The sequence below is a fragment of the Mobula birostris genome, chromosome 15, assembly GCF_030028105.1.
Source record: "Mobula birostris isolate sMobBir1 chromosome 15, sMobBir1.hap1, whole genome shotgun sequence".
In the NCBI taxonomy this organism is placed as follows: Eukaryota; Metazoa; Chordata; class Chondrichthyes; order Myliobatiformes; family Myliobatidae; genus Mobula; species Mobula birostris.
Window position 1 is genome coordinate 7930121 of NC_092384.1, and position 23806 is coordinate 7953926.

Below are 23806 nucleotides of genomic sequence, written 5' to 3' on the forward strand. Positions count from 1 at the left end.
TGTACTCTGCCCTCAAACCAACATTGCAAAGTGTATCACTTAATACCTTTGTGGATTGAATTCCATTTGCCACTTCTCAACCCAGCTCAGCCTACAGTCTGTCTTGGCAACTGTTTGTACTATCCATAACACCACCAACCTTTGTGTTATCTGCAGACTTAAACCTATCTTTCCGCTTCTCATCCAAGTAATTCTTGGAGCACCTTTGTTTATTTTGGTGGTGACCCTGAGCTTCCAGGTGCCTGCAACTTTATTTCATAACACTACCCTTTCTCTGATCTCTTTGTGCCCTCCTGCAGTTAAGTAGGCAACTTAAGTGAAAAGAACAATTCTTGGCCTGTCTGGGCATGTTGCAGTGACTTATTCTGTCTGTATCAGAATATGCTGGGCCCTCCATCTTTGACAGTCTCACTTTATCTCTTTATTAACACCTAGTGGCATGCAATAATGCACTTGGTAAAAAGACCTCCCTTGATGTCCCCATTAACCTGTTTGTGTTTACAGCTTACCCCAAGGTAAATATGGCCTCATTCTATCAGAGAATTTCCCCTTTGTTCTATGCAATTCTCCTGCAGCTTCATACTACCTTGTTTTATCCTCCTCTCAGTACTGAAATGTTAACTTTTTCTTTCCAAAGATGCTCCCTGAGTATTCACAGCATTTTGTTTCAATTTCATATTTTGGGCATCTGCTGTTGTTTTGATTTTCAGTGAGTCATTTGATAGACTGATATTCCTATTTCTAAAAAGCTATCCAGTTAATCATGAGTCACATTGCCATGGCTCGCCTAACTATTGATCTGGCAAGAGTTAAAGATGTACATGGTTTTGTGCTGATGACCATAGTTAAGGTACAATCCTGACTTGCCAAGAAACCAAAGAGTTTTCAGCTAATTGAAAAATGTGGCACATGCTAAAAGTCTGAAATAAAAACCAAAAATGCTGGAAGTATTTTAGCAGGTCAGAGGGCATCTGTCAAGGGAGAAACACACCTCATTCAACTTTAGAAGTTGAAAATCAGTATGGGGAAAGATTACCAAGATCAAAATTGCAATGCCAATTGCTGTTACTCCATACGCAGATTGGTAGTTTAGTAAGTAGTTGTATTAAGAACTGTTTATGGACTGTTGCTCCCAGTCTGCTACTGCAGTTTACTTTCATTAAAGACTGCTATGATAATTATTGGAAGAATGATGATACAGTTTCAGAATGATTAAATATATCATGTGTGATGGAGTGTAGTTAAACAACTGAAAAAATTAATGTCAGTAGCAAATGGATTTAATCTAGATAAATAGTGTAGAATCCAAAGTGGTCAACTTTAAAAAATGATGATCTATTTAGTCTGTGTTTCACCTGATACACCTTGTGATTACTTTAAAGTTTCTGATTTAAAGTTGGCTCACTATACAGATATAAATGCTCCATTATTCCTTTAATTTATTTTCTGGTTTTTGTCCATGACTAGCTAGCAACTCCCGGAAAAGTAACTCTTGCCAGTTTACATTTCCATTTGGCACAACTCTTCTTGAAACTATATATGCAGTTTGGCTTTCCCTTCTCTAGTATGAGGGACCTTCTGAAAGGTTTTCTGAAATTTAAAATGCTGTACTATTAGCAGGATTTGCTTCATATATTTAAACCATTTAAAATATTTAGTGTATAACCTTGTCTAGAGGTTGTGTTATACAGTGCCTTGTAAAAGTATTCATCCCCCAATCCTCTGTTCACATAAATGAGTATTACAACCTTTATTTCCATCAGTTTAACTGAGAATTCTTATTTGTAACCCCATTCTTTTTTTTCCCCCCACAGTAGAGCCAAAAAAGCAGGGAATGTTATAAAGCACGCCAACTAAAAATTCAAAAACTGAAATGTCAGCACTTCATCCTCCTCCCCCTCTTCTATTCCCCATTCTGGCTCCTTATCTCTACTTGCTTGCCTATCAACTCCCCCGGGTCCACTCCTCTTTTCCTTTCCCCTGTGGTCCATTCTTCTCTCCTATTAGATTCATTCTTCTCCAGCCCTTCACATTTCTTACCTACCTGGCTTCCCCTATCGCCTTCCAGCTATCCTCCTTTCCTGTCCTTTACATTTCTTACCCTCCTGGCTTCACCTATCAACTTTTAGCTATTCTTCCCCTTCCCCTACCTTTTTGCTGTGTTGTCTTCCCCCTCTTTCCAGTCCTGAGGAAGAGTCTTGGCACAAAACATTGACTGTTTATTCATTTCCATAGATTCTACCAGACCTGCTGAGTTGCTCCAACATTTTGGGTGTGTTGCTTTGGATTTCTAGCATCTGCAAAATGTATCACATTCATCCCCCTTTGCTGAGTAGTGGGCAAGTTATTGAAAGGTATTCTAGAGGACTGGATATGAGTACTTGGATAGACTTTGACTGATTAAGAATAGTCAACATGTTTTCATGCATGGTAGAGTTTTTCAAGGAAGTTACCAGGAAAGTTGGATAAAGGATGTTGTCTTGTTACAAGAATTATCCCTTGTAATAATGATCAAGGAGGCACAGAGAGAATCTGTAAATACCGTTAAGTACCTTTATGGTCTTAAAGGAAGAACGTGAAATTACACAAATATCCCTGAGCATGCCTAAGTTTCCCTGACAATCCATGAACAGTCAAAGAACAGAAAATATAATAGTTTAAAAAGGAGTTTCTGCTGCTGGCCAAATGTTCCTCATTGTCCCATTTCAAATCTCCACGTCTGTGGAGCAGCTCACATCCCTGATGGTGAACTTTCTATCCAGTCATTGCTTTAATATATTTGGAGCTCCTGACTCTTATCGTGTTCCCTATCAGTTGAACTGACGGATCTCCATCCTATTGGCTCAAGGTCACCTGCCCTACCTGGTCACCTTCTTAATGGCTGTAGTCCAGGACTACAACCAACGTTGTTTTGTATTTCTGCCCCCCAGCCTTGTGTATTTACTCCTTTCAACTCTTAACTGGTCCAATCCAGTCAAAGCAGGTGACTCAGACACTGAGTCTAACCTGATTCCAGATGGCTTCTTTGGTAGGTCTGGCACTTTACATAATACAGGTTACATTGATGTCTGAGAATGGTCTCGGATTTAGCAGGTCATTACCTAAGCTCCTTGGTGTCCACATTCAATTGTTCTGCTTAGATTATCCCAGAGCAAAAATCAGTTGAGTTCACAAAATGGGGGTGGGGTGGGGTGGGGAGGACCAACAAAGACCATTGCTTTGTAAGTCTCTATTAGCCTTGCACAAAATTTGCCTATTCCTACTTGCAAAATTGCTCGCAGGTTGTGCTTTTGGTCGTTGTCCTGCTGAAAGACGAACTTCCTCCCCAGTTAAAGCTTTCTGGCAGAGGCTGACAGGTTTTTATCCACGATTTCGTTGTATTTAGCAACATACATCTTCCCGTCAATCCTGACCAGATTTCTGGTCCCTGCTGCTGAAAAGTATCCCCCCAGCATGATGTTTATTCCACCACACTTTACAGTAGAGATGGCGTTACCTGGCTGATTCGCAGTATTATCTTTACGCCACACATACTATTTAGTGTTGAGGCCAAAAAGTTCCACTTTACTCTCATCCCATAGCCACCTTCACATCTTTACAGTATCTTCTTAGTGATGCTTTGCAAAGTCTTTACGGGCAAGAATATGTTTTTTTATTTTAGCCGTGTCTCCTTGCTTGCCTCTCTTCCATAAATATCTTTGTTGTGCAAGGCCTTAGAGATTGTGTGGAGCCATGAACTTCATCTCCAGTTGCAGCCACTGACTTCTGTGGCTCACTTAGGGTGACTGTTGGCATCGCAAAAGCCTCTAATAAGTGCCATTGTTCTCTAGTGCCTTAAGTTTAGAGGGACAGCCTAGCCTAGCTGTGATTTCATATTTTTTCCTCTTTTCATGGTGGGCTGCACTGAGCTCCAAGGTATGTTCAGTGCCTATGAGATGGTCTTGTATACTTTCCCTGATTTGTGCTTCTCTATTATCATTTCTCTGACTTGTCTTGAATGCTCTTGTCTTCATTCTGGTTTGGTCTGTTGAAAATCTACCGTACTGTTGAACCTTACAGAGAAAGGGGGTGTTTTATCCTTATGAATTCATTGAAGACAGGTGATCCTCTAATTTTCTACGTCAGCAAGTTGGGTGAGTTGGTAAGGTACTTGTACCCGAGGAAAGTTAACTTTGTAATAAAAGGGGATGAATAATTTTTCAGCCTCTTTTTTTTAATTTTTAGTAAATTGAGGACAGGTTTTGGAAATTTTCTTTTGATTAGCTCAAAAAATCCTACTTCCATATATTTTATATGGGGTTGTGGGGGGTTGAATTCTTTTGCAAGACACTATGTTTCTCTTCCCTGTAATAATGAAATGATTTTGTAGTTGGAAAAGTTGGGCAATGTTCATTCATTCAGCTGGAGAATAGACCAAATGCGGGTTTTTTCTTTCTCACCTTTGTTTCATTGTGACTCCATAATTTATTTTAACTTTGCTTAGGGGGTATAAGATAATGCTTTAATGCAAGTGTGTGTGTGGTACAGGGGATTGTGAACTGCAAGGTTTTCATTTATTTATTTTTTTTCCCCATTTCCTTTTTTCCAGAATCTTGGCTCTGGAGAAGCTGGGGGCGGTATTCAATCAGGTTTCCTTTTCTCTGCAGTATACTCCGAGGAAGTTTGTCATTCACCCTGAGAGCAACAATATCATTGTCATTGAGACTGATCACAATGCTTACACTGAGGCCACCAAAGCCCAACGCAAACAGCAAATGGCTGAGGTAACTTAATCATCATCGCTGCAGTTTCTGTTCAATCCAATAAAAATAACAAAATACTAGTTACTATGCAACGGTATGAGAAAAATAACTGGATAGGTTGTTTCTTTGTATATTTAGACCATAAGACAATTGGAAAAGAATTAGGCAAGTTGATCCATCAGTTCTTCTGCCATTCCATCACAGCTGATTTTATTATTCTTAAACCCCATTTTACTTCCTTCTCGTAACTTTTGACAGGCTTACTGATCACAAACTTTATCAACAAACATAAGAAAATCTGAATAGATGCTGGAAATCTAAAGCAACACACACAAAATACTGGAGGAACTTAGCAAGTCAGGCATCATCTTTGGAAAAGAGTAAACAGTTGACATTTCAGGCCGAGCCCCTTCATCATGACCAGAAAGGAAGGGGAGATGTCAGAGTAAGAAAGTGGGCAGGGAGAAAGAAGTGCAAGGTGATAGGTGAAGCCTGGAGAGGGGGAGGAGTGAGTAAAGAGCTGGGAAGTTGATTGGTGGATAAAGGGCTGGAGAAGAGGGAATCTGATAAGAGAGAACAGAAGACCATGGAAGAATGCGAAGGGGCTGGAGCACCAGGGGGAGGAGATGGGCAGGTAAGGACGCAGGTGAGAAAGGGAAGCAGGAATGGTGAGGGGGATAAATTACTAGAAATTGGAGAAATTGATGCTCATGGCATCAGGTTGGAGGCTACCCAGGAAGGTGTTGCTCCTCCAGCCTGAGTGTGGCCTTGTCGTGGCAGTAGAGAAGGCTAACATATAGGAATGGGATGTAGAGTTGAAATGAGTGGCCATTGTAAGTCACACTTTTTATTGTGGAAGGTGCTCAGTGAAGTGGTCTCCCAGTCTATGTCAGTACTCACCGGTGTACAGTAGGCCACACTGGCAGCACCGGTTACAGTAGATGATGCTAACAGACTCACAGGTGAAGTGTTGCCTCACCTGGAAGAACTGTTTGTGGCCCTGAATGATAGTAAGGGAGATGGTGGTGTGGCAGGTGTTCAGCTTGCAAGGGTAAGTTCCACTGTTGCAAGGGTAAGTGTGGAGAGCAGCAAGTTCAGAGTGACCTCGATAACCAAGAACCTCTGGCTTTAATATACCCAATGACTTGGCCTCCACAGTCTGTGGTGAATTCCACAGATTTGCCACTCTTGTCTAAAGTAATTCCTTCTCATCTCTGTTCTGAAGGGAGATCCTTGTATTTTGAGATTGGGCCTTCTGGTCCAAGACTTCTGCACTGTGGACCGTAGATTTCGGTTAATTGGGACCAGTACATTTTGGCCCAATTAAGTGGCTGTCCCAATTAGTTGAGAGGTATGAGAAGGTCAAACTGTTTGACCGAGTAACAACTTAATGTTCTTAAATGAAATACAGAATAAATTAGAACACTGCCAAAGGCTCCACAGTACTATAAAACTGTATTAGTTCCTAATAGTTATCGACACAGGAATATATCTGCCGTGTTCAAAATCAACGCACCATCTAGTACAGATAGTGAACTACTGTCATGCAATGTTTTATAGATATTGCATCCTTCCAATTGTTATTGTAATATTGAAGATGATTGTTGATACTTTCATAATTCTTAACTTGTTAAAGCAGTGAAATCATCTTATTTTCATTCCCGTCTGTTTTTGACATCTCCAAGCCTGAGTGCTTGGAACCCCTGGTGAGCAAAACAGTTCCTGTTTCTCACCAACTATCCGTGACAAAACTCACTGCTTTATGAACACAAACACACACAGCTGATGCTATTTAAAAGCTGGTTGCTCCAAGCATGGTGTGGTGTCTAACCACCACTCAAATGCAGGTGACTAATGCTAGTTAGAAACTGTTTGCCAACAATGTTCTGTCCCAAATAAATGAAGGGAATCCCGGCTATTTTCTCGATTTTTTCTTTAAGTGTCATCCCAAATAAACAGCTGTCCCGATTAACACATGGCCCAATTAACCCTAATCCTCTGTATTTGTGAGTTGTATTTTCTCAGCTGTGTAGATATTTGAGTTATTGATTTATTGCGCTTAACAGCGTAAAACGTAGTTACATAGATTATTTTTCCTGCTGTGTCATCCTAAAATAATGCAAATATCACCTGTTTTAAAGGAAATGGTAGAAGCAGCTGGAGAGGATGAACGAGAATTGGCAGCGGAGATGGCAGCTGCTTTCTTGAATGAGAATTTGCCTGAATCCATATTTGGATCCCCCAAGGCAGGCAGTGGACAGTGGGCGTCAGTTGTTCGAGTAATGAACCCCATTCAGGGCAACGTGTATGATCAGATCCAGCTGGAACAGAATGAGGCAGCATTCAGGTATGCAAAACATAGCTACTTTAATATAATCATTACTAAATTGCCACTTGTTTTCTTTTGGTTAAAATTACTGAATACGTGGGTTTTTAAAAGGTAAAATGGATGTCACATTATTACTGTAAGGGCATCTCATAAATTTGAATATCTTCGATACTTTCTTAGTTATAGGGAGCAGGGCCCATAGAACATTAATAGCAAGACATATTCTCAAAAATCTGAATGAATGTGTAAACTGATGTTTCAGTAATTTTAGATTGTCTTTTATTCCTTTCCATGAATGTGTTGAGATTAGGGTCAGGTATGTTCTTTGAGGAGCTGGCCTATATTAACACCAGTGTTCTGTGTTTCCAGTGTTGCTGTTTGCAAGTTTGCAAATGGTGGTGATGATTGGTATGTTCTAGTTGGGGTCGGCAAGGACCTGATCCTCAATCCTCGTTCAATTGGAGGTGGATTCATTTACACATACAAACTAATCAACAGTGGTGAGAAACTTGAGTTTGTGCACAAGGTGAGGCTGCAGTGCATATAAAAGAGAGGTTACAAATTGCATATTTTAATTTTTTTTCTCATGTCTCCAGTATTTGTAACACAGGATCTTTCTGTTGAACCTGTTTCTGTGGAATATTTCCAGCTTGCTTCTGTTTGCCTTTCTGTCCAGTAACTCCACTGGCTTAGAATCTGTGTACAGTCAAACTTGATTATGATTGCAATGCTTCTTGGTTGGATGTTATCCTGCCTCACTTGGTTAAATATTGGGAAACAAAGCCCCAATTTCAAGAGTGTTCAGAACTGCTTTAACAGTCCCAGTAGTGTATGTGACACAAAACTTGGCACTGCATCCAAGTCTAATTACCATTATTCTAGTTTGATAGGAAGATCAAACACAGGGTGTTTGTGAATTTCAGTTGTAACTTTTAGCACCAACCAATATAATGTAATTTGATATTTGCAATTAAACAACTATAGTAATTTGTATAGTCAATGATATAATCACATGTACTTGTACTTATATTTTTATCTTGATTCTCTTCCCTTTACCCTCAATCTTCCTGCAACAGACATCCATTGAAGACGTTCCAACGGCAATTGCCCCTTTCCAGGGCCGTGTTCTTGTGGGTTTGGGAAAGCTCTTGCGCATCTACGATCTGGGGAAGAAGAAGCTGCTGAGAAAGTGTGAAAATAAGGTACAACTATTAAAGGTTTCTGGGTGTTTTCTGTGGCTAATCTGTTTAGAGCTGATAGCCATGAATTGTGATCCAATTATGCAAGGCCAGTTGCAATAATACTCCACAAGTTCCACATTGTGATAGAAAGCGAGTAAGTAAGGTATTCTGGCAAAGCAAAGAACCTGGACTTCATGCGTACTGACTAACTTGGACAATGTTGGTGGTAGTACTGAGTAGATTATTATAACCACTGGCAGATTACTGGGCGCTGATTGGAAGTCTGTGTGGGGCACCACTCCTCGCACAGACACTAGAGTAATGTGTGGTTAAGTGCCTTGCTCAAGGACACCGCTGAGACTCGAACTAGCGACCTTCAGATCACTGGACAAATGCCTTAACCACTTGGCCACGTGCCCAACAATGAATTTGAAGTTGTATCAAGACATTTTACAGGAGAATGTCGGGGTAGCAGTCTGTCACATGTAGCTTAATATAAGTTGGATGATGCAACAAGACAGTGATTTGAAAGATGAGAGTAATTCTTCAACAGAGTGGTTTAAAAAGAAGAAAAATTGTGTTTTGAAATAACCAAGTCAGTGTCCAGACCTTCAGCCAATTCATGCTGTGGCAATGAAACAGTCTTTAATGGAGGAATTGTCTAAATTTCCTCTTTGCCATTGTGCAAGTCTGATTAGCTGTTATACAAAATGTTTAGCGGAGGTTATTGATGCTAAAGGATGCCCGACCACATAATTTTTCCAGCCTGGACTGTGAATGATTAAAGAATATATTTAATAAAGACATGAAGTACAATTTTTTATGTTATTAATTTAGGCAGATTGTATTTGTCTATTATTGTGACTTAGATGAAGATCAGTCCACATTTTAAGGGTAATTAATACAGAATATCAAGTATTTGCAAAGGGTTCAGAAGCTTATTCCTGCAACTGTACACTGACAGCTCAAGGTACAGTGTTTAGCACTGTGAAATGAAAAGATATTGTCTAATCCATAGGTAAAGTTAACTCCCTATTTTGCTGAAAGTGATATCCATAAGCCATCCGGATGGCTCTTGACGTGAGTTGGCAACAGCACATGACGAATGTCGAGCTCTATGACGACCTACCGATGCTCACCACTAAAATTGAGGCGAGAAGACTGCAACTAGCGGGGCACTGTCTATGCCACTCTGAGCTACCTGCCAGCCTAGTCAAATGGGAGCCCAGGCTTGGGAGGATGAACCCTGGGCACCCTCCCAAGACTATGGTCAACACACTCCTAGAAGACAGCGGCGTGGCTAACGTAGATGAACTGGACACTCTGATGAGGGAGAGGGAGAAGTGGAGAGTCCATCATTGTGCTCGACGCCAGCCCCCTAGGCCTGAGTTGACGTAGTTGTAGTAGATATCCATAAACTATATCAAAGTACCTAAAGAAAAAGAACAGATTTCACACACAACCATTACCTTGTTAACAGCTTCTCAAGATGTATTTAAATTGAATATATGAGGAAGAGAATAAGAAATAAAATCAAGAATGGGCTATACAGCTCAGAAAGTTCATGGCTGCTCTTTTAACTTCAGCCCTGCGTTTTTGCACTACTCCTTATTTCCTTGATTCCCTTGAGGTCACTCTTCTTCCAGTGAAGCAACCAGAAAAGTCTGCTTAAACACAAGGAAATCTGCAGATGCTGTACCTCTTCCTATAGGTGCTGCCTGGCCTGCAGTGTTCACCAGAAAAGTCTGCTTCCCAGTTTGGTCATTTTCATTGCAACTGGCTCTTAATCTGAATGCACAAAGTTAATTATACTGATGCCTTCTAGTTTATTACCCAGCATTTGACACCCTTCCTTCATTCACCACTTTATTGGATATTAGAGTGATATTTGTGGAGGAATAATTTGCATCTTATGGGATCGATACTGATAGGAAGCAAACAAGAATCGGTAAAACTGCTGCTCCTGAAAAATGTTGCTGTTAGTGCTTCTGTTATTTTTGATCCTGATGGTGAAGAGCTGATTGAAAATTCAAACTCGCTACGTTGCCACTGATAAATCAAGGGAAAGGGGAAAATAGCAGGAAAGGAGAAATTATCTTTTTCCCCTCTTCTAATTTTTTTTGCATTAGAGGTAATACTGTGGCCATTACTTTGCAAATCATATCCAGGTGAAAGGAGTATAGAAGGCAGCATTGCTGGAAAACCAGAAGTAAAAAAATCTTGTTATGAATTGAGCATCATGTGTAACTTCATTTATTTCAGCACATTCCAAATTTTATTGTGGCAATCCACACCATTGGGCATAGGGTGATTGTCTCAGATGTTCAAGAAAGTTTCTTCTGGATCCGTTATAAAAGAAATGAGAACCAGCTTATCATCTTTGCTGACGATACGTTACCCCGCTGGATCACCACGGCTTGTCTCTTAGACTACGAAACCATGGCAGGTGCTGATAAATTCGGGAACATCAGTGTGGTAAGTGAAATTTTACACTCTCTTAATCCCTGTGGATCTGAGTAGTTGGCAGAGGTTCGATTCTTAGCCATGTTCTTGGAGCTTTGGGGCACTGTGTTTTAGGTAGCTGCTGAATAGCTGATTAGTTGTGTCTGAATCTGAAAGTGATGCCTTTGGTTCCCTGATCGATTTGGCGATCAAAGTAGAATTGATATAGGAAGCAGTTACAGAGGTTATTCAACCATAAGAAATCCATTCATCTGTTATTACACACATTATGGAAAAAGTGAGGGATGTAATTGCTTCAGAATGTTGTGGCCCCATTGTGTAATATAAACTATCCACCAGAGAATTCCTGTATGCAGGCTGATTTTCATCTCCCTTTTTTCCTCTTTGCCCTTGATAAGATAAAGTGTTTGATCACTGAGGTTCTCTTACTAATTACTTGGCTGTGATTACAGAATTTACTTACCGATTGGAATCTCTGCAGTACAGTTGCCTATCCTACACTTACGTTTGAAAAATTCCTCCCGTATGGGACATTTGTAGGAATTGCAATTAGTTTAGCCCAAAATTCCTGTGAAGTCAACAGAAAGATGAATGGGTAATTGGCCAGATGACATTTATCTGAGCTCGTGCTTCATAGTCACTGTCCTTTTTATGTAACACACATCAAAGTTGCTGGTGAACACAGCAGGCCAGGCAGCATCTGTAGGAAGAGGTGCAGTCTGAAACGTCGACTGCACCTCTTCCTACAGATGCTGCCTGGCCTACTGCGTTCACCAGCAACTTTGATGTGTGTTGCTTGAATTTCCAGCATCTGCAGAATTCCTGTTGTTTGTCCTTTTTATGTATGCAGTTTATGCGATTTGAAGCTATGTTGTAAACTATCAGAGCCCCATTCATACAAATTGTGTGGTTTTAAAAATACAAAGACAAATTAAGTGTCCCAAATAATAACTGTCATACATTGTTACAAGAGATTCTGCAGCAGCTGGAAGTGCAGAGCAACACACACAAAATGCTGGAGGAACTCAGCAAGTTAGGCAACATCAGTGGAGGAAATTGATGTTTTAGGCCAAGATTTCTGCCATACATTATGTTCTCTTTTGACTGGCTGTTTATTTACTGTGTTTCTTAGATTAAGCACCTCTGCAGTGCATTAAAATGATTTATTTAGCATGCTATGTGTGTCTCTGGGAGAAGACGACAAGAAGTACAAGTAATTTTTATTAAGAAGCAACTTTGACCACTGCAGGTGAGGTTGCCACCAAACACAAGTGATGATGTTGACGAGGATCCCACGGGGAATAAGGCATTGTGGGATAGAGGTCTTCTCAATGGAGCTTCCCAGAAGGTATGCTGCTGCTGTTGCTGTGATTTCTGGGCATAGGCCTAAAGTATAGCATTGGCGTGTGTTGTCACTCAAATAGAGAGATTTGTTATCTGCGAGTGCGTTATTCATGTGTAGTAAAATTTGAACTGTTATAACTGTTATTGGCATAAGCAATCCTGGCTGTGGCCATTAAATAATTGACAGTAAGTGTGCTTATATTTTCATAATTATAGTAATCAACTGTCTTAAGTCATGAGATGCAAACAATTCACACCTAGAATCATGTCCTGTTATTGCACAATGCAGTGACATGGATCAGAAGTAGGGCTGGGGTCTTTTCTGCAGCAAGGGAATTAACTAGAATACCCAGAAAATGAAAAAAAAACTGCTGGAGGAGCTCAACAGGTCAGGCAGCATCTCTGGAAGGAAATGGATGTTCAGTATCTTAAGTTGAGACCCTTGTCTAAATTTGGAAAACTCTTGAAGATTGGAATGTAGTAAGTTTAAACCTAACCATAAAAAGAAAAGAAGGGACATGGGGGGGGGGGGCATCAGTTACGGAGACATTGCTAGAATCTAACATAGAGGATGTGATGATGGGACAGTGGGGTTAGACAAGATCCATATGAAGTGAGCTGCAGTTGGAATTTGAAAATTACATTGCAGCTTTCAGAACCCACCGTATGTTGAGTGTGCTTTCTTGTGTTAAAGTAAACATTTAATGCATCAATAATGTGCTAAGTTTCCTTCATTGTGGGAAACCTTTAAGAGTAGTGAATGATGATGTGATCACACAGTGGGTTTTCTAGCCTTTTCTGCATTAGCCTGCATTGTGCTTCTCGAACTACATTTGGCTAACTCATTCATTTCATCCTTCACTAACATGTTGTGGTTCTCTAACTTAATTCTGTTCTTTATTCAGGCCGAGATCATTGTTAATTATCATGTGGGAGAGTCGGTGCTTTCCCTGCAGAAGACAACATTAATCCCTGGTGGTTCAGAATCTCTTGTGTACACAACGCTCTCTGGGGGCATTGGGATCCTGGTCCCGTTCACATCACATGAGGTAGCTTTCTTTAAGTCTTAGTTGCTGTAACTCCTGGTTGGTGTTGTGATGTAATTTTTATTTTGAATTCTTTTGTTGGAAATGTAAACTTCTGTTGATAAGTTGCAGATGTTTCCAAAAGTGGCATCTTTTTAATGTGAGATAATATAAACCATGTCAGGAATGGACTGTTAACCCAACGTTGTGTTAGAACATTTGATTAGATGGCAGTTGGAGCAGTAACTCTTCGGCAGTTTGCATCCCCACCCCGCCTATCTCACAGGTGCCATAGTCATTGATCATTACATTCAAATATAGCTGTGGCAAGGCCAGCACCCTTGGTTCAAACCCATTGCTAAATCACAACAACTTGAAAGACTTTGAGACCATTCTTTAAAAAGAGCCATTATCTCACTTTTAATATTTTTAAGACATTGGATGCTTCTAATTTTTGATGTGTATTGGGTTGATGTCAATGTGCTTGGAGGTGCATTTTATTGAGAGAGCTCCATTCTTGTGTAAGTGGCTGAAATAAATGTCTCTGAATTTGTTGAGAATGGCTATAACATTGTTCTCACATTGATCAAATTGGTTTCTTTCCCATTCCTTTCTGGGATAGTGTATTTCCCCCAAAATGGTGCTGCAAAAATAGCTACATTGACATTAAGGGAGTAGTTTTTTGTGTAAATCTTGAGTTCATTGAGCTTCTGCAATCCATTTTAAACTAAAATTTGATCTATTTTTTGCCCAGGACCATGATTTCTTTCAGCACCTGGAGATGCACATGAGGTCAGAACACCCTCCCCTGTGTGGCCGTGACCATCTGAGTTTCCGCTGTTACTACTTCCCTGTGAAGGTAGATCCAATTTTAGTTGTACTTGTTGCTAAACCTCGCTTTAATGATTTTTAAAAATCACTCATTTATTCTGTGGGTCTTGCAGCTTCATAGATCCTTGATCCTAGCTGGTGGAGTATCTAAGCTTTCATTGTTTCATTGTGTAGATCTGCTACAATGCAATAGTTACGTTCCTTGCATTAAGAAAACTTGCACTATAGAAGGAGGCGATGCTGCAGAACAGGCTGTAGTTACTTTCAAAGCACAACTTTAAACAGTTATTCACTATCGTCAAAGCACTATAGCACAATGTGGCCCATGTAATGCATAGTGTTCCCTAATTCATCAATTGCATTATAACTAATTCACCTGTTGGACACATGTTGTAGTAGAGTTGTGTGTATTAGAACATAGGGCAGTGAGGCAGAGGGAACATGTGCCAAATTAGGAGCGAAGGGTTAGATTAATTCGAGATTGTTTAATGTCATTTCCAGGACACAAGTGTGAGGAAGAACAAAATAATTGCTACTCCAGAACCGGTGCAGCACAATAAGATACAATCTTTAAAAAGCACAATAAATACATAAGGTAGCTTATTTACATATGTCCGTAAAGTGGTGCTAGGCACAGGAGTGTCTGTACATAAGATGACTGATAGGTGTTCAGACCGTGGGAGAAAACCCAAGCACCTGAAGGAAACCCATGCTCCAGAGAGGAAGTACAAATTCCTTACAGACAGTGGTGGAAATTGCACTGTGCCTCTGGAATATTTTGCTGGTTAAAGAGGAAAAGCAAGGATAATTTACCGTTGTGTTTTTATGGGTTTCTCATCTGTCACTTAGCTTGATCCTTTTTTTCAAATAAACACGACCTCAGAATTCATTAGGACCAAGCTGAGGAGAAATTTCTTTAGAGGGTGGTGAGTCTGTAGAATTCGTTGGACCCCTCTGTCCCATGGCCAACTCCTGCTTCATCTCTTGCAGGGTCCTGCTGCAACCCAGGCTGTCCACAGATAGCCCCCCCCCCACCCCCAAATTTCACTTGACTCAGCGAGAGAAGGGCTGGGAGCCTCTTCCTCAATCAACGGGGAGTTAGCAAAAGGCTGCATATACCACACATTCAAGTCCTCATCCTCTGAATCAGTATCCCTCTCAGGGGTGGCGGCTGGCTTAATCTCTCCTGCTGTTGGCACTGCAGTCGCCCCACATTTCTGCAGAGTCCTCTTACCTAGGTGTAGACTCCAGGTCGGGCTCTGGGTCTACCTGCACCTCTTGTCCCAGGGGCAGCAGGTGGTTCCGATGGAGAATCTTGACAGACCCATGCCCATCCTCTGGTTTCACCCAGAAAATTGTTAGGTTTGGCATCTGACTCTCCACCACACAGGGTGTGGCTGCCCAGCGGTCAGCCAACTTATGTTTCCCAGGTAGCCCCAAATTTCTTATGAGGATCCCGTCTCCTGGCAGGAGTTGGGAAAACCTCACCATTTGATCATACTGTCTCTTATTCCCTTAATTTTGCTTGGCAGCCGTGACCCCAGCTAATTCATAAGCCCCTTTCAGCTCTCTTCTCAGGTCAGACACATACTTCAGATAAGTCTTCGGTGGTAAGTCACCCTCATCGGCCCCAGAACAAAGGTTAATGGGCAACCTGGCCTCGCGCCCATCATTAAATAGTATGGCGAGTACCCGGTAGCTTCATTTTGGGTAACTGGGAACCAGATATCTAAGATGTTCACTCCACCTGATCTTGCTGATTGAGCATGTCTAGCAAAGTCTGATTAAACCTCTTGGGCTGGGGATCGCCCTGCGGGTGATAGGGCACGGTCCTTGACTTCTCAACTCCAAGCATGCCCAGTAACTCATGGATAAGCCTGCTCTCAAAATCCTGTCCCTGATCGCTTGGAGAGCCCATAATAATTGAAATACCCACTTTGGCCACCATGGATGTCCTCTCATCTTTGGTAGGAAAAGCCTGTGCATATCTAGTGTAGTGGTCCATGATGACTGAGACCTTTGCCATGTTGCTGGCATCGGGTTCTATTGACAGGAAATCCATACACACTAGGTCCAGGGGCCCCGCAGTCTGCAAGTGGGACAAGGGAGCTGTCTGCGTAGGTAGCATCTTCTGCTGTATGCATCAAATGCACGACTTGCAATATTATTCAATCTCCGACTTCATTCAGGGTCAGTAAAACCAGTCTCTGAGCAATGCATAGGTCTTTTCAACCCCTGAATGTCCAGAATTATCATGAAGTGGCTTCAGTGCAATCCTCCAATACTTCTCGGGCAGAACCAGCTGGCAATGTGGAGGTCAGTCCAAGGGTGACGTGACCTGGTATAGGACTTGTTTCTGCAATGCCATCCGAGGCCATTCTTTCAGAAATGGAGGCACCACAGCATGTTTCGTCTTCTCTGCCTGAGCCACGTCTCCCTTTTCGACCGCTGACCAGATGGTACTGATGCCTGGGCTATCTTGCTGAGCAGCTGCCGCTTCCCCAGAACTCAAATCCGGCAGTTGGTATGTCTTCAGAGCAGTCAGGTTACAGTAAACTTGGGGAATGGCGTCATCAGAAGTTCCCAATTGATCCACAGCTCGATCCTGCCCCTCCTTTCCCTCTGCCTTCATCCCTGGGGCAGGAACGCTCTCCCTCTCCTCATTCCATCCTCATGTGTTCGTCGGGACCAAGCATCAGCATCGATGTTCCTACTTCCCGGCCAGTAATTAATCAGGAGATGCTGCCTGTAGTATGCAGGGCACAGTGACACCTCTACTGTCACTTCAGTCTGAATATACAGCACAGACTGTCTAATCCATCTGCCTTGACTATGTGGGTGGCAGGATTCTTTGTTAATTTTCCCTCATATAAATGCAGTCTGGCTCATGAGCAGACAGAATTATATCCAGTCAAAGTAAAGATGAAAAATTCATTTAGAAAAGGTTTGAAATGTACTTCCTGGGGTTATTTTTTAAAAAAAAAATGAGAACTATGCTTCCTTGTACAGGCTTTTTCCCATGGGGCATATTGTATAATCATTGAGATCTAACTGCTGCTGAGTAAGGAGGAGAAATTCTTTTCAAAAGCAAGCAATTGTTAGATTAAAAAATTAAAGCAGCTGTGGCAGATATTTTGACACAGGTACTGCATATATATAAAATGCTTATAATTATTGCTACAAAAATACTCGACTGATTTCTTATGTCAAAAGAATGTTGGCTATGCTGGTATGGTTCTTCCCCTTTACCCTCCCTGCTCTCAACCAGAGCTACCTCAGTCATAGACAGTTACTGCCTGCGTTTCTGGGTTTGCCTTGAAAGTAGCCAGTGTAAATGACTGAAACATATGCCAATAAACTGGAGAGTAATGGGGAAGGTGAGGTTCATCTTTATTCTCAGTTGTCCATGTGTATCTTTACTGAGTCCATAAGATAAGCATAATAAGGCCATTCAGCCCATTAAGTCTGCTTTGCTATTCCATGTGTAATTTATTATCCCTCTCAACCCCATTTTCCTGCCTTCTCCACGCATCATTTGACAGCCTTGCCAGTCAAGAACCTATCAACCTCTGCTTTAAATATACCCAGTGATATGGCCCGTGCAGCCATATGTGGCAAAGAATTCCACAGATTCACCAACGTTTGGCTAAATTTTTTGTTATCTATGTTCTAAATGGATGTCCTCAATTCTGGGGTTGTACCCTCTGGTTCTAGACTCCCCCACTATCTTTCTCCATATCCATTCTATCCAGATGTCTCAATATTCAATAGGTTTCAATGAGATACCCCCACCCCACCCCGAGTTCTAAATTTCAGTGAGTACAGGCTCAGAGCCATCAAATGTTCCTCATACATTAACCCTTCCATTCCTAGGATTACTTGTGAACTGCCTCTGGACCCTCTCCAATGCCAGCACATCCTTTTTTAGACTAGGGGCCCAAAACTGCTCTCAATACTACAAGTCTCACCAATGGCTTATAAATTAGCCTCAGCGTTACATCCTTGCTTTTATATTCTCGTCCTCTTGAAATGATACATTACTTTAAAATTGAGACTTAAACCTCTGTTCCTGTTTCATGCTTTATTTGGTTATTTAGCGGATACAGTAGGGTCTTAGGTAGGTACATGGAGCTTAGAAAAATAGAGGGCTATGTACTAGGGTAATTGTAGGCAGTTTCTAGAGCAGCTCAGCACAACATTGTGAGCTGAAGGGCCCATAATGTGCTGTAGATTTCTATGTTCTATTCCCTCTGCTTGAGCTGACCTGATTAATGTACTTCTGTTTGCCTTTCCAGAACGTAATTGATGGTGATCTTTGTGAGCAGTTTAACTCTATGGATCCGGTTAAACAAAAGAGTGTGGCAGAAGAGTTGGACAGAACACCAGCTGAGGTGTCCAAAAAACTGGAAGACATCAGAACACGTTATGCATTCTAAAGTGCACTGTGTTAAATAACTGGTGCTGGTAGTCAATACAATGCCAGGAGATAGTAATAATGCCAGTACTCTCGCTATTCACCTGGATGAAGTTTTATCAATATTGAATGGACTGTAACCTTTCCTTGTAAATATGGTTTTGTACATTAAAAATGTTTAAAGTCTTTGAGTGGGAGGGAGCACACAGGGGTGGAGGCTGGATATAATGTTTTGCGAGTGCTTTCAGAGGTTGCTGTGTGAATAGCAGCCATTTTCCTAAGACAAACTTGCTTTCCAGTGTGTCTACCGTAAAATAAAATACCAGTTTTAATAAGTTGTTGCTTTGTATTTCTTCTACAATTTGATTCTTTTATACTGAGAGGAAACAATAAGATCAGGGTGGTACATATTTTGCAACCTTTGAGTAAATTTTTTACATATGCTGTCATCAGGGTCATGTTATGTTTTTGTCTGTTGTGCATAGTTGTTCACTGGTTATCAGAATTGCTAACTACCTGAGAGCAGCGCTCTCTTAATTGACTGACTCATCATAGTATCTAGTATGACTTATCAGGATAATGGGGTCCTCAGGCCAAACTTGAATTCCCATATTCTTGTGCAGAGTGGCTAACAATAAGTGACTGTGGTTAGTGGTTGGGTCTTTTGGTTGTACAGTCTCGCCTTTTGTAGCTGCTGCTTGTTCTCTGCAAAGATTACTCTTATGTAGCGCAGCTCCCTCTTGAACAGATTCCTCCACATGTTGAGTGCAATGTCTTCAGTTTTTAGATGTAACATTGAATTTCTTCAGGCTGATTTTGACGTTATCTTTAAAGCATTTCATTTGCCTATTCGGATTGCTGACCTTCCTTCCACTGGCAGTAAGGGACCTGTTTGGGGGAGAGATGAGTTGGGCATCTGAATGACGTGATCTGTCTTTCGGAGTTGGTATTGCTTTCTTGTGGAGATGTGGTTCATGTTGGCCTCCTCCAGTAGGTTGGTGTTAGTGCATCTGTGCTTCCAGCTGATCCTCAAAATCTTCTGTAAGGTTCTTTGGTATTGTTCCAGGGCTTTCAGGTGCAGACCCCATTGATATCTCAGCACAGTCAGCTTCATTCATGTGCCTTTGCATCTTGTTCTTCATGCAGTAAGTTGGCATTCAGATTTCCGGAAAGAATTTAGAAGCTTTATTACAAAGTTGCCAGGCTGGAACATGTGCTCTGAACTATTGCTTATGCTTAAGTCTCCCTTAATTTTTTTTTTTAGAGTAGTTGAGTTACTTTAAGAGCAAGGTCAATTGCAGATTTATTTGTTCCAACAAATTAAGAGAATGCCACTAGTTTTTAAAGTAAGAATAAAAGCCGCTGGTGCTTAAGGTGCTTTAATCTATATAGTTTTAGATTACTATCCTCTGCACTTGTCCTATCCATGTACTTGTCCAAGTATCTTTTAAGTAGTGGTTATGTACATGCCTCCACCATCTTTTTCCATATTCTGACTAGACTGTGTGAAAAGGTTTCCTTGAAGGTTAGTAATAAAATTCTCACATTGAACCTATACCCTCTAGTCCTTGATTCCCCATCCCAGCGTAAAGATTGTATGCATTGACCCTGTCTGTATCCTTCATCAAATAGCTTGCAGGCTGAGAATATTTTTGTGGCCTAAATATTGTAACCGGGAAAATCAGGAATCAAAGGATTTGGGAGATCAGTGATGGCCCTGGGGAGGTGGGCTTTGGTTTGACTGTTCTTCCTCACCACCTCTGTGTGCTGCTGATTTGTCAAGAATTAGCTTTAGGGTAATTGTGAAGGATGTGATTTAACGCTTGTGTGAGAGGTCGTTGGGTCCAGATCCAGATGGTGCTTTAGACATCATGGAACCATGCATCACTGCCCAAGGCCATGAATATCAGTCAGATCAGGTGTTTCACTGGACAGCAAATTTTTTCAAAAGTTTTTTTGTGGTTATGATAGCTTGATGCTGAACATAAATATGTCGGACTACTTGTATCACATAGGAATTTGGAAAAGCAAGAAATTAACTTTCATTGAATGTGTGTTTAGTTGCATAGCAGTGCTGACAATTTGCAATAGTCAATTAAACTAAAAATGTTTTGTTGATGATTTTTGTTTGCACTCAGTGTCAGAGTCTTCTCACTTAAGTGTCCCAACAATAATCAGCTATCATTGATGGATTCCATTTGCCTTGATGCTGTTTCTCTATGACTGCAATGTCCTAGGGAAACCTTTCACCATGCTCGTCACAGTGCCAAGATTTGCAGAGAAGTCATCCAGAAAGAATTGCAGAAAATGAATCTTCAGTGACACGTTGCACTTCATGGTTTTGTATGCTTGAAACATGTCAAACAGCTGCACTTAGTTTGGTGTTCTAGTTTCTTAAATGGAATTTTCTCCAGTCCTACTATAAGTTCTTTGAATGTACTGTCATTGTTGAATTGTTTGATTTGTGGACCAACAAAAAATGCCTTTCCTAATCTTGGCATTTGTTCCTCTGGGAAACATCTGTTTCAAATATTGAAATTGTTCACCTTCCTTGTTCATTGCTTTCACAAAATTTTCATAAGGCCCAGTTTTATATGCAGAGGAGGCAAAAATATCTTAGATCTATAATTGGTTAATGTCTCCTCTTCATATAAAGCTGGGTTATATGAAATTTTGGCAAACAGCTTACAGAGTGACCAAAACTTTAATGTAATGAGGTTCTTCAGCATGGCTGTCCCATTTGCAAATGAAACAACCGTATTTAGTGTATCCGAGCTGCATTCCTATTAATAGCTGCTACCTTCGAATCACAACAGACATTCCAGTTGTGTTTGCTGTACTGTATGCATTTCAACAATACGTCCAAATTTCAGTAGCTATTTCACCTGTACTGTATAGCCGCTTGGTATTGGAAGGATGGACATTGCTGTGGGGTAGCAGCACAGCTTTCAGGCTGAACACTGAAGAGTCAATAAAATGACTCCATTGTTGTGGGTCATGCTAGCAACCCATAAGCAGCATGCCTGGCCAAGATAGAAAACTTCTCAACTTGCATTGTGGGCAACATTTTGATTGATTTGAATTATGAATTGAAATTACAAATATAGGTGATTCCAAAAAGTGGTACATGATGGTATTCAGGAATCAACACCTTTGTTGTCCAGTGTTTCCTTTGCTTCTGTCTGAATATGTCTTTATCCCCCATCGCATACTCTCTGCAAGTTTATTTGTCTAATTACCTTTCTGGAGAAACTTGCTTGAGTTGTATTGTGGGATCTTAACAGTTAGTTTTCCTTGTAAACACTGTTGCCTTTATTCTAATTTCTAGGATTGTTTTCATTTTGCTAAAGATTAGTTGTTTAATGTGGTAGAATGTAGCAGGCTATCAGACTTGGCTTCCCCCTTGAAGCAACTTGCAGGATTTAAGATGGAGAGGTGAATGGTATTACTTATTTGTGATAGTGGAAGTGATTGCTACATTCAGTTTAGTGTACTAATTCACAGTGTTGACTGTATACATCAACAGTAATTAACATCTGTAGGTAAATCTTATCCAATTTTTTTTTAGCGCTCTCATGATGTCACAAATGGAAAATTGCACAAGATGCTGGGAAGGCTCCCAAGCATTACACAGGTTGCTGTGCATCACTGACAGTTCTGAGAAGTGACCTGTCATATATAATGAATGGAAGTTAATGGGGAAAAAAAGAAAAACACCACATAAAGCGATAAATGAAAATCTCGAATGTGTTATTGAAAGAGTGGATTCATCAGCATCGCAGTGAACATGTGTTGCTTAAAATGCTGATCATGAATCAAGCAAAGATCTATCACAATGAACTGATGGGGATCCCAAGCTATCGCATTTATATAGTCCAAAATTTGAAAGACTTCAGGTCCCAAGCATTTGGATAAGGGGTACTGAACCTGTAGTAGGATTCTGTTCCAGTCCCACAACAGAAGCTGGGGAGATTGCATCAAATTACTCATGCCAGTTTTTTTATTTGACTTTATTAGACTTTTTAAAAGCATATTTTAAACTTATTTTTCAAGGGAAGAATTCTCTATCTGGTTTGACTGGAATGTTATCTTCTATACTCTTCACCGCTCCTTTCCTCCGTCTGATGCTAGTTGTCCATCAAGCCCCTCCTCATCTGGCTGCATCTCTCATTTGCCAGTTCCTGCTTCACCTCTGCCCCTCCCCTTTACACTGGCTATCTTCCCTTCACTTCCAGTCCTTGTCCCAAGACATTGGTCATCCAATCATCATTGCCTCCATATGTGCTGCTTGACCCACTGAGTTCCTCCAGCTCAAACACGAGGAATTCTGCTGATGCTAGAAATTCAAGCAACACACATTAAAGTTGCTGGTGAACACAGCAGGCCAGGCAGCATCTCTAGGAAGAGGTACAATCGACGTTTTGGGCTGAGACCCTTCGTCAGGACTAACTGAAAGAAGAGCCAGTAAGAGATTTGAAAGTGGGAGAGGGAGGGGGAGATCCGAAATGATAGGAGAAGACAGGAGGGGGAGGGATGGAGCCAAGAGCTGGACCGTTGATTAGCAAAAGGGATATGAGAGGATCATGGGATGGGAGGCCCAGGGAGAAAGAAAAGAGGGTTGGGGGGGAGAACCCAGAGGATGGGCAAGGGGTATAGTGAGAGGGACAGAGGGAGAAAAAGGAGAGAAAGAGAATGTGTGTATATAAATAACGGATGGGATACGAGGGGGAGGTGGGGCATTAGCAGAAGTTTGAGAAGTCAATGTTCATGCTATCAGATTGGAGGCTACCCAGTTGGAATATAAGGTGTTGTTCCTCCAACCTGAGTGTGGCTTCATCTTTACAGTAGAAAAAGCCAGAGAAAGCAGGGTCTCCCAGTGGCCACACATTTTAATTCCACGTCCCATTCCCATTCTGATATGTCTATCCATGGCCGCCTCTACTGTAAAAATGAAGCCACACTCAGGTTGGAGGAACAACACCTTATATTCCGTCTGGGTAGCCTCCAACCTGATGGCATGAGCACTGACTTCTCAAACTTCCGCTAATGCCCCACCTCCCCCCCCCCGTACCCCATCTGTTATTTATTTATATACGCACATTCTTTCTCTCTCTCTCTCCTTTTTCTCCCTCTGTCCCTCTCACTATACCCCTTGACCATCCTCTGGGTTTTCACCCCCCATCCCCCTTTTTCTTTCTCCCTGGGCCTCCTGTCCCATGATCCTCTCATACCCCTTTTGCCAATCAATTGTCCAGCTCTTGGCTCCATCCCTCCTCCCCCCCCCCCCCCCCGTCTTCTCCTATCATTTTGGATCTCCTCCTCCCCTTCCCACTTTCAAATCTCTTACTAGCTGTTCCTTGAGTTAGTCCTGACGAAGGGTCTTGGCCCGAAACGTCGACTGTACCTCTTCCTAGAGATGCCGCCTGGCCTGCTGCGTTCACCAGCAAATTTGATGTGAGTTCCTCCAGCTGCTTTTT

At 41.4% G+C, this 23806-nt stretch overlaps 1 protein-coding gene across 3 annotated transcripts in view; it reads left to right on the forward strand.

Annotated features, from left to right (window-relative positions):
- Nucleotides 1-18664, forward strand: part of sf3b3 (splicing factor 3b, subunit 3) — a 51492-nt gene extending 32828 nt beyond the window's left edge. For 2 of the 3 annotated variants that reach the window (XM_072279289.1, XM_072279288.1), the window contains exons 19-27: nucleotides 4589-4763; nucleotides 6884-7089; nucleotides 7441-7597; nucleotides 8148-8273; nucleotides 10515-10727; nucleotides 11965-12063; nucleotides 12965-13108; nucleotides 13839-13943; nucleotides 18211-18664. In XM_072279289.1, coding sequence (XP_072135390.1) covers nucleotides 4589-4763; nucleotides 6884-7089; nucleotides 7441-7597; nucleotides 8148-8273; nucleotides 10515-10727; nucleotides 11965-12063; nucleotides 12965-13108; nucleotides 13839-13943; nucleotides 18211-18351 — 1366 coding nt within the window. In that variant the 3' untranslated portion in view covers nucleotides 18352-18664. Of the gene's footprint in view, nucleotides 1-4588; nucleotides 4764-6883; nucleotides 7090-7440; nucleotides 7598-8147; nucleotides 8274-10514; nucleotides 10728-11847; nucleotides 12064-12964; nucleotides 13109-13838; nucleotides 13944-18210 lie in introns of those variants that run through there. The other variant, XM_072279290.1, reaches the window with a different exon arrangement.
- Nucleotides 18665-23806: the final 5142 nt, after the last annotated feature.